The 11,333-nt window shown below is 37.3% G+C and overlaps 1 protein-coding gene across 1 annotated transcript; it reads right to left on the bottom strand.

Annotated features, from left to right (window-relative positions):
• Positions 1-779: 779 nt before the first annotated feature.
• Positions 780-2,716, bottom strand: LOC145092558 (pectate lyase 4-like). Its single transcript, XM_079030504.1, has 4 exons — positions 2,463-2,716; positions 1,742-2,369; positions 1,400-1,642; positions 780-1,275 (listed from the first exon to the last, which is right to left on the bottom strand). The coding sequence occupies exons 1-4, from the start codon at positions 2,609-2,611 to the stop codon at positions 1,066-1,068; spliced, it is 1,230 nt and encodes a 409-aa protein (XP_078886630.1). The 5' UTR covers positions 2,612-2,716; the 3' UTR covers positions 780-1,065.
• Positions 2,717-11,333: the final 8,617 nt, after the last annotated feature.

Raw genomic sequence — 11,333 nt, 5'->3', positions numbered from 1 at the left:
AGGATTTGACAAGAATGGTCCCTTCGATTTAATGTTGTCATTATTTCCCCAATACCCGTTTTCATAACTTTAATGGTCCCTTCAATTTAATATTGTCATTATTTTCCCAATGGCCTAGCGGTATAGAGTGACTATCTCATATGAGAGGTCAGAGGTTGAAGTCTCGATGGAGACATAGGTGGTTATTTAGGAGTAGATTATTTAGTTTGCTGTTTCAAAAAAAAAAGTTATATATATTCCTTTTAATTATTTTAAATAAACTAATAATTATTTAGAGAGATTTAATACATTTTAATTATTAGTTAAATCCTATAAATAATTTAAACCTCATTAAATCCTTAAAATACCAATTAATTTACCCCTTTTTACTAAATTTAAACATTAATTAAACTCTTAAATATAATCTTGTCACATTCAAACAATTTAATTGTTCAAAATAATTATATGTTATATTTTATTTCTTTTTAAATGGCAAAACTCCTAGTTTCAAATTGTATGAATTAACATTCAATGGATATAAAGTTTAATGGTTATATAATTTTTTGATGAGAAAAAAATAATGACAATGTTGTATTAAGGTTTGTAGAATTCGAAATTTTTTGATAGAGCTGTTAGGAAGGTAAAATAATGATTTCCCACTCATTACCCCCTAATATTAAACTTTTGTAACATGAAAGACAATTGATGCATCATGATGGTTAGTCTTATCCCCCAATTAGATACTATTTGGTGGCTTGCAACACTAGCATAATCAACATCAACACAACGTCTACGTTTCAAGCAATAAAAGTATAATTCATTTATATCACGTTGCTTTTGTTATTTTACATGTGTATGACAAAAGCAAATGCAGATAAAACAAATAATCTAATCTCTAAGTAGCGACTGAAAATATTCAGTCAATAAAAGATTCAAATATTAATAACAAAATTTGGTGAAACTTTAAATGAAGAATAACTAATGACAAGAGATTTCATTGATTTCTCCTAGTCAATTAGTCGTTGACCTTATACTGTCACGGTCCTTATTCCTCGGCACCACCTTAATGTTCGTTGTTTTGGGTGCTTAACAAGGCGTCCCAGGAGAGCACACGAGTAAGCCAGCATCAGCTGTTAGTTCCGCAACTGGTGTTGTGTCAGGTGTGATCATTTCTGGGGTTATTGGTATATCACCACCTGATTGTTTGAAGGTAGCTCCATTCTCTAAAACGTCATTTTCTGATTTCCAACTCCATTTACTCCACTCGTCCTCAGTGGCTTCAGCCCTTCGCGTAACCTTCACAATACAAGTTTTAGTTACACCAAATAAAAAAGAACATTAATTAAATTGTTTATAATAATATAAAGTTCACTGGAATTAATAACCGAATAAGAGACTTTGCATGGATGGTTTTGCATACCTCTTTATAATTAGCGCCATCGGGAGCCACATATTTGTTACCTTGACTAAGAATGGTTGGTTCATTACTACCACCGATAGCATACTCTCCCCATTTCTCAAAGTCATTGTTAACGACCTGTGTAAGTCCCCATCGACACCTTGGCATTCTTTGAATACAACCTTCTACAAACTTGTTGTATGCGAGTGTAACTTTCATAGCTTTATCTTCACTATGTGTAGCATCTGCTCCTAGCAACATGACCTGATCACGTATGAAGAAAATTAGATAATTAATTAATATAGATACGTATGTAAATGTTCAACATGCATGCATGATCATATTCAAATGTTAGTTTCTTACTTTGTCGTGCTTGCTGAATTTGCAGTTGGATATGGTGACCATTGTCGAACCCATTGTGACATCGATAAGCCCATCTGGGCCATCATGAAACCAACAGTGATCGATCCATACATTCGTAGAACCAAAAACCATAATACCATCACCATCGTGTTTTGATCTTGGCATTGCTTTTCCTTCATTACTCTTAATGTTACCACCGGGGGTTTCTTGAATATCGTGGATGTGGATCCCATGAATAATGACATTCTTCACTTTGAATACACTGAGACCTCCACCATTACAGATCTCGACGGCTGCGCCTCTACCATCAATTGTCTTATCATTATTTATTACGAGCTCTTGTTTTAGATTGATAACCATATCTTTTGCAAAGGTGATCCATAAAGGTTTGTCTCGGGTAACACCCCAACGGAGGGTTCCTTCCTTTGGCTCTGTAAAATCGTCATCCGAAGGATCAGTCACCTCATAGATTTCGCCACCTTTGCCACCGGTGGTTCCCTTTCCGAAACCAAGAGCGCAATCGGCTAATGCTTGACGATTGTCTGCCCAATCGGCTTTGCACCTCCAGCACTTGTCTATTTGGTTTACTGCAACGCAGGCTTTTAGGTTCCTCCTTTTTGGAGCAGCACTACATACAAAAGGTTTACATATATAGATAAGAGTTAATTACTACCACTACATATACGTGTATATATAAATTAAGGAAAAAACATAAACGCACCCAAACTCTGCTGCAAACAGCTCGGGATGATGAGGATCGCCATGTTGGTTTGTGTTTTCATCTACGTCTCTCCGACCAGCTGATAAAATACCCGGCGCCATAAAAAGAACGACGTGGATGAATAACAGAATTAAATTATGAGTCCCCATCGACTTCTTTCCTTAGAAGTGCGTTAATATTATACCAATCTTAAGTGAATCACTATGTTAATTATTCCACAACAATTAACAGAAAGTGACTCTTTGTTAGGCTTGTCCTTGTGGATCTTCGATTGGTTGTTTATATAAGAAATTGTCGATGTAGTAATATGCGGTTTACCAAAGAGTACTTGGTCACGATCGTTACTACTAACAATGAACACCAAGAAATTATACGATGACCGGAAAATAAGGACGACACCACATTTATTAATTTTGCTCGGTCTAAAAGTTTTCATTAAAATGTGGGATACAGAGTGATTGTCGGATGTTCTTGATATAAGCAAATAAGCAGTATATATGTCATAACTATGATTATAGAGTTAGAATTTCAAGATTTATTCTTTTAAAAAGGGGAAAAAACTAGAAAGTTTTTAACCATAATGCATATATGAAATTGTATGCCAAAGATATTATACGATATATATACATTCTTCAGTGAAAAACAATATATAAAAACTCAAATATTGGTACTCTATTAACTATCACTATGTATCCTCCATAAAAAGCAACTTACTTTGACTAATTGTCAAAATAGCATATCTACTATTTCAAGACCTTATAACCAAATCATAATTACTTTTGGACAGCCACGATTTTATTAATATAAACAGATGATTCATGTAGCTTGGGTAAGTTCCAAACCTTTTTTTTATTTTATTTTTTTTAAATTTAGACGGTCCATGTTGTTTGAATTTGTTTCGGTTTTGTCCATGCCAAATGTCTAATGCATGACTATTATATCTTTTTTTTATCCTTCCTCTCTAATAAATGAAGTTTTTTTTGTCATTTGTCACTCTCATTTAATTTTTCAAATGTTATTTTGTGGTTATTTATTTTTTTTCCACATATCATTTTATAAGTTTTTCTATTTTATTAAATTTCACATAATATTTTAATGTAATAATTGCAATAAATATAGTAATACATGAATATCAATTTCATGAATGAACTTACATTTTAATTTTAAAATTCCCAAAATTAAAGCTCATTAGTTTCTATTATTTATTGAAATTTAAAAGATAAAAAACATTTTCATTATAATAATTCATTATTTTTCTTATTTTCTTATAAAATCAAAGTGTCAAATATTTTGACCTTTATATTTATTTTTATTTTTTTAATTTAACCCATATAATATATGAGTCTTACAACTAGTTTTATAAAAAGTTAATAGAAATGGGCCCCACATTATGTGATATGTATAATATATGACTATTATGCCATATATAATTCATGGCCATTATATATTTTTCTAATTTCTTTACTGTTTTTGTCGCTCAATCTCACCTTCTCTTGTTGGGAACTTTTTATCGACACCTTCACTAGAAACTACTCCTCTACCACCATAACAACCCCTCACTTTTTGACAGTGTTAAGAAACCCAAACTGTAATCCATTTTAAGGTTTTTGTATAGAAACTTCTGATGGAGGCCAACTTCTATCACAAACTGACAATTTGTAATAGTGGTGATGAGCTGATTTTTTTTTTCTGAAGTTACTGCTTCATTGGAGAACCTAATCAAGGTGGGTTTTTCTTCGATAAACTACACCCTAGCCCCTTGCAACATCAAACAATATTGGCTACAAAAAAAGGTGGATTTTCTTATGGTTGTGAAGGGAAAGGGAAGGTTGAAATAGAAGTTTGTTACCTCCATATTGGCTCGAAGATCGTCATAATGATTTGGCTTGTTGGCGGGGACTTATTACTTATGGTTCTTGTAGACATGTGATCATCTACTTTTAGGAACCAAAATATAAATTCAATGGTAGAGTAGAGTAGATAAGTGGTGCAGTTATCGTCGAAGACTATATACATACATGTGGTGGAGATTGTAGTAGGTTTTAATAGTGAAGACTAGTTAACTTGTGTAATTAGAAGACAATATTGTTGGATTAGGATGTCTAAGGTATTAATTAAATTGGTATAATTGATTGAAAAATAATAAAGTCCTCTTTGAGTTACCCTCGTAACCAGGAAAATGACATGGATTGATTATAAGAGAGAGATAATTAATTTATTAGTAATATATTATGGGATTGATATATTAATCAGAAATAAAAATTATTAATTAAGAATTAGTCATAATTAATAAATTATTATGTTGGATTAATTAGAAATTGTTATTGTGTCTAAGGGGTTAGAATGTAATTGTTCAATAGTGGAACAATGAGACATTCTAGAACCTCCCAGCTAAGGACTGTTTTGGGAGCTGCTTAGGAGGGTTCCAGAAGCTTTCGTGGTCACTAAAGAAAATGATAAGGAAACAAGGAATATTTTATTAATATTTTGGATTTAAATCAGGGTTTCCTACAATTATAAATAGGGACCTCCATAAGACTCAAAGAATCATGCGTTCAAGCAAGGAATTTCAATATCCTCTCATTTCTCTCTATTTCGATCCTCGGGTTTTTCTTAGGGTTTAGGTGTGATTCATTAGAGGCTTCCACACTACTGGGGCTAGCATTCCAAGAGTCTTCAAAAGTACATTTGAAACACCCATAAAATACGATCCAAAATTTTTATTTTTAATCATTAAATAAAACCATAGTTATCAAAAATCATCTCATCATAACATAAATCATAGTATCTCAAAACAATCCATATCAAAACATCTGTCAAATATATCGGAGTAAACATCCTAGGCTGAAACATCATGGTGTGTGCAATGCAGTCATCTCGAGCTCTTCCTTTTGCTACTGAAAGTACCTGAAACCAAAACTAAAATCATAAGCACGAAGCTTAGTGAAGTTCCCCCGAACTACCACATAACATGCAACTAGGAGATGCGAGTCCTGCCCACACTAAAGGAGATATGGGCCCCTCCCACACTCGGTTAACTATGAGATACGTGCCTCGCCCACACTCACCTATCTATGAGATACGAGCATTGCCCACACTCTGCTCACTAGGAGGTACGATCCCTGACCACACTCCACTAACTAGAAGATACATGCCTCGCCCACACTCCGCTAACTAGGAGATATGGGCCTCACCTACACTCCGCTAACTAGGACATCCATACAAGTATCATACAGACAACAAGTATAAAGAAAATCTATCATTCCATATCCATACTCAAATAATGCTAAGATATGGGTCCTGCCCTCACTTAGCTAATAATCATCACACCTATTATATACGGGCCGACATTGGTGCCTTAGACCCGCTCAAACCAGGAAGTAACTCACCTCAAATGTCAAGTGATAGCTGAAACGTCTCTAACCCGAAATCGACTCTACTCAATCCCTGAACCAAGTGATCAATCCATCAAAATCTTGAAATACCCAAAATGCCCTCAGAAGTAAAAGTTGGTCAAAGTTAAGGTCAACAATCCATGTTAACCCAACTCGTCAAGTGCATCTATCAACTCGTCGAGTTCCTTCAGTTTCAGAAAACCAAGAAAACCCTAGCCAACTCGTCGAGTTTGAAGTACAATCAGAAGGGTCGAGGGACCACGATTTAACTCGCTGAGTTGGATAATCAACTCGTCGAGTTTTTCTATTTTAACTCATTCAGTCACTTCCAAGCGAGTCCAATGCCTCCAAACCATAGATCTGGTCCCCTAGGGACAAGATACCACGTAAAGTTGCTAACTTTACATCCATGCATGGTATCAAAAGGCTAAAAAACACTAAAACTAAGCTTCATAAGAGACCTAGGGCATGGAGAAGGGCCAAGACTTGATAAAGCTGGAAAATTTATGTCTTAAAAGGCCATGAAATGACTAGAGCTGAAGTCATAACTTCATAACATGCCTAATTCCAAGAATGACTCCAAAATAAACTACTAAAGGCCATAAACTTCTCCATGAAGAGATCTAGCAAATAAATAGTCAAGGTATCGACTTTATACCTTAATATGGTTGTCACAATAGATAAATCCTTGGATCCAAAGCTTCTCCCTTCAACCAAGCACCACCAACTTCAACTCCTTTAAGAAAGCACCAAAGAAACACTCTCTTTACACTCACACACACACTCAAAATGATAGAAAGCATGAATTAGGGTTTTGTTGGACTAAGGGGACAATGAGGGAGGTAACAATGAAACATTAAGGGATTTAAATAGGGTACAAAACCCTGAAAATTAGGGTTTCATTTCTGCCTGCCTACTCGTCGAGTTGAGGCCTCCCAACTCATCGAGTAGGTTACTTAAAATGCGCAGCCCTTATGATCTCTACTCGATGAGTTTGGGGCTCCCAACTCGTTGAGTTGATCTATAAAATGAAATAAATTATAGTTAAATACATACCAAGAATGAGGTGTTCAAATTCTCCCCCGCTTATCTCAGATTTCTTCCTCGAAGTCTTCGGTCTCGAACAATCCTGGATAATGCTTGTGACAACCCGAAATTTTCATTCGTACAAACTCTAAAGTCAAGAACTTCAATTAAAAGTTAAATACTTTTCTGCTAAATTTTATCCTGTTTAAAGTCCGTTTGAGTATTTTTATTAATTATTCATGAATCGAGCGGATAAAAGGAAGTGATTTCTAGAATATCGGGATAGCAATGGAACAACCAAAACCCTAGTTAGGTGTTCACGGCCAAACAAAGGGAGTTTGGGCCGTGAACTCTATTATGGTCGTGAACTCATGCCTTAGGCATGAGTTTACTCCCCAATTCCCTCATTTCTCACTTCCAACCTCAAGAACACTCCCCATTCTCTCTCAAGTAGCATCCCGTTCTTCACCCGATCTTCTGAAAACGTAAGTTTTTCTTGACTTGATTTGTTGTTATAACCTATCACTTAGTGTTTATACATCATTTCATCCATTCATTATTGATTTTCACTTGGATCTTCAAGTGTTCTTCAAAACACCAAGAACACCAAGAACACACACTAGCGTTCTTGGACCTTAAACACCCAATCAAGCTTCTATCTTGTAAGTACACTTGCCCTAGCATATTGTGTGCTTAATATGAACTTTTTTACACTTGAAAAACACCAAGAAACATAGGATCAAAGGATTTTACAGCCAAGGAATGTTTTTGGGCCGTAAACCCTTCTAATGGGGTTAAATGACCCCTAATCCCTTCCTAAGCCTTGGATGCTAGTCTTGATCCTTCCTTGAAGTGTTTAGGACCTTAAACATCAAAGAAAACATGTCCCCATATTATTTTACGGCCCTAATCACCTAAGGAAATGGTCCTTAGGCCGTAAACTCTATAAGGTGGTGTTATTGTGCCCCTAATGCTTCCTAAGGCTTGAACTTGATCATAGAATGCTTACTATTGACTTATAAGACCTTCAACCACCAAATGGCACTAAGTACCATGAGTTTACGACCATAAACTCATGGGGGGAGTGACCTTAGGCCGTAAACTCCTTAAAACAAGGGCAGTTAACCTGGAGGCAACCCGGGGGTATTTTCGTCATTCTTCTTTAAAACATTTCGTTCTTTACATTTTTATGGTTTTTAATGTTCCAAATGTGTTTTGTCATGTTTTCAAATAAAAAAAACGGACCTTGGGATGCAAAAGAATTTCATTTTAATGAGAGGGAATTTTTAAGTTCAAAAAGTGGGGAATAACATCCAGAGCCAACACGGGTCGTGTCCCACTTGGCCTAAATTGAACACGGGTCGTGTTCATGAAAAATATATCATTTTTCATCTAGAGACCAACACGGGTCGTGTTGGATTTTGACCTATAGTGAACACGGGTCGTGTTCATAAAAAAATGACCTTGACCCATACAGAGAGCAACACGGGTCGTGTTGATTTTTTCCTTATACTCAACACGGTTCGTGTTCGTGCTTCAGTTAGCACTAAAACCCCCAACACGGGGCGTGTCAATTTGGCATGTGGGAACACGAGTCGTGTTCGCGCAGCAGGCCTGGTGGTTTTTAATGATAAAAATCGGGACTTTGCCTCATTTACCCCCACAATCACTTCATAACAGCCCCTCTCTCCAACAAAAATCCTAGGTCTGATTTTTATCAAACTTTTCAATTTCTACAAGATTTTGGCTTTCATCTCCAAAAAAGTTTGATTTTTATCATCTACACTTCATCTTCTTCATCCTAAACATCATTTTCTTGCATTCTAATGGTGGATTTGGGGGTTTTGACAAACCCTAGGTCCGAAAATCTCATATGATTTTGGTGTTTTTGTGTCTTAATCTTCAAAAGGGCAAGCTTGGGGAGGTTGAAGAAGGTCTTTCCCATCAAGAACGACACAATCCCACGCACGATTCGGTAAATTCCTTCCAATTCTTCACTTGTGAGATTTGTGTTCTTGAGTCAAATTGCTTGAAATTATGGTCAAATTGGACTTGATTCTCAATAGGAAATCATTCAAAACCAAATTTCCCACGAAATTTTGGTGGTTGAATTCGTGTTGACTGGACCCGTCAACAGTTGACTTTTTTTGACTTATTGACCGGTTGACTTTTAATTTGTCCCAAATTAACTATGGAAGGTGAACCTTCTAAAAGGCTTAGACACACCAAATCATTTGCCTGCCGTAGTAGGCCTAGGTCCCCATCCCCATCACCTCCACCTAGGACCCTATCACCTCCATCTAGGTCCCCATCACCACAACCCAACCCGACTCATGGTGGTGTTGTGTGTCTTAGCCCAATTCAAGAGTGCAAATTTGAGTCATTCCTTCAGCGGGGTCATACCATCCAAAAGTTTGCGCATGTGCCATCCCTTAAAGAGTTGCGCATTTATAAACAAGTCCAAACCCTGTTTCGCAACATAGGATGGCATGGGTTGTTGAGGGTCCACGAACTGAGTTACAAAGTTCCAACAGCTGAGTTTCTATCCTAGTTTATTTAGACCATGGGATCCTCTACTTCCGTCTCATGAATCAAGATTATGAGATTTCCTTGGATCAAATTAATGCCATTGTTTGGGGCCCCAACTGAAAACACATTAGGCCCCACTAACCCAATTCAAGGATACTTTGATTTGACATGGTGGACCCAACTCACCCATTTACACCCATACGTCTCTAGCGCAGCTAAAGCCTCATCACTTATCCATCCCGTGATGAAGGTGGCCCATAGAATCATTGCTTCGCTCATCTCCCCTAGAGAGGAGTGAAGCACCATCAGCGCGCTAGAGCTCAAAATCGTTTATGCAATGGATCATCCCGAGGACAACCTCGTTCCTCATTATGGTTAATTTTTGTGCCACAAACTCCTCCGCCTGAGCATATCCCGATCGGGAAAGATTTATTGTGGGGGTATTGTCAGCATGCTCGCCAAGAGCGCCAAAGTTCGAGCCCCATACCCCGGTCCCCACCAGCCACTGCCGGGTGAGCCTTATCTCACCACTGTTGTCCTTGAGTCCATGCGACTATTCCGTTCGGCAGCAGATGGCACACACCACTGGACCGTGGGTCAAAATCATGATCCAAAGCTCCTCATCACACCAGAAAACAAAGGCATTCTTGATCTCCGAAACCCCATTCACATGACCGATTGGCAAATCATTCCATACATCCTCCTCCGGTCATACTCCACTGAGGTAAATGAACAAAGTGAAGAAAACGAGGAAGGTGGTGATGATGATGATGATGATGAAGAGGAGGAAGAGCCCTACCATACTCCTCCCATCGGTGGTGCCAGCTCATCCCATTATGTTGTGCTCCCGTTTTATCATCAACAGTATATGGATGAATTCCAGTCAATCCATACCCGTCTCGACACCTACCAGCAAGATGTTGCAAGCCTCACTCAGAGTTTCTCTTCCTTCACTACCCAGTACGCTCGGGATCAAGAGCGTCAAACATGAGGAAGATATTTGGGCTTGGATCCGAAATTCCGGTTATTATCCTCCTCCTCCTCCGTTTTAGGTTGTTCCGCCCTCTCCAAGCATCGGGGACGATGCTTATCTTTAAGCTTGGGGAGGGGTAGAGTCACATTAGGTTCATGCATCCATGCATCATCAAAAAAAAAAATAATAACAAAATATTTTTCCTTTTTCTTTCATTCTGCATTTATAAAACCTAAAAACATTTTTATTTTTATTAACCTAAAGGTCAGCATGCTCGCTTGCATTTCATCATTTGCATGCATATTCATAAAAAAAAAAGTGTACGAGATGATGACACTCTTTACATACAAGTGCTCCATGAAGTAGGAAAACGAAAAATCAAAATGAAAAAAATACCGAAGCAACCGGATAGTTACCGGAAGTGTAGAATTAGCTGTCATAACTAGGGGACCCAAACACTGTAATTCGAGACCCTAGCCTTAGATAATAAAAAGAATTTATATTGAAACATTTTTTGGGTGGTAATAACAGCTTTAGGATGATTTGCTTCTGAATGTATAAAAAGAATCTTTATCGACAACTTTGGACCCACAGAACACGGACCTATTTGTTGACACGCGTTACCCCCGCGGTAACAGAGAGCTTAAGTATCAGATCCACACAGTTAAGAAAGAAGGAAGGGTACAACTGTCATATCTAGTACCCAAATCAGAATTTCAAGTGCCAAAACGAAGAAATCTCAAGAAATTCCAAAAATGAAGATTGAAGAATCTAAATTCAAAACGAAGTACAAATCAAAGTTCAATCAAATTAAAAGCCAATTCAAAGTCAAATCTGGCGAATGAAGATTTGTGTGATATGATACTTGTGCCTCTCGAAAAAGTGAAAGCATAGGAGCTGGGCCCCTTCGGGTGGGCTCGCTGTTTCAGCGAAAGCTGATTCACCGTG

The sequence above is a fragment of the Lactuca serriola genome, chromosome 3 (genome assembly GCF_051521515.1).
Source record: "Lactuca serriola cultivar US96UC23 chromosome 3, Lser_US96UC23_V15, whole genome shotgun sequence".
Classification (NCBI taxonomy): Eukaryota; Viridiplantae; Streptophyta; class Magnoliopsida; order Asterales; family Asteraceae; genus Lactuca; species Lactuca serriola.
This window is presented reverse-complemented; position numbering and strand designations above follow the sequence as displayed.

What these genes read in the sequence shown, in the direction of transcription:
- LOC145092558 (XM_079030504.1), bottom strand. Translation starts at nt 2,611, where the DNA reads ATGGGGACTCATAATTTAATTCTGTTATTCATCCACGTCGTTCTTTTT. An exon ending in CTGTTTGCAGCAGAGTTTGG is followed by an intron (nt 2,370 to 2,462) that starts GTGCGTTTATGT and finishes TTTTGTATGTAG; the next exon opens with TGCTGCTCCAAAAAGGAGGA. An exon ending in AATTCAGCAAGCACGACAAA is followed by an intron (nt 1,643 to 1,741) that starts GTAAGAAACTAA and finishes ATACGTGATCAG; the next exon opens with GTCATGTTGCTAGGAGCAGA.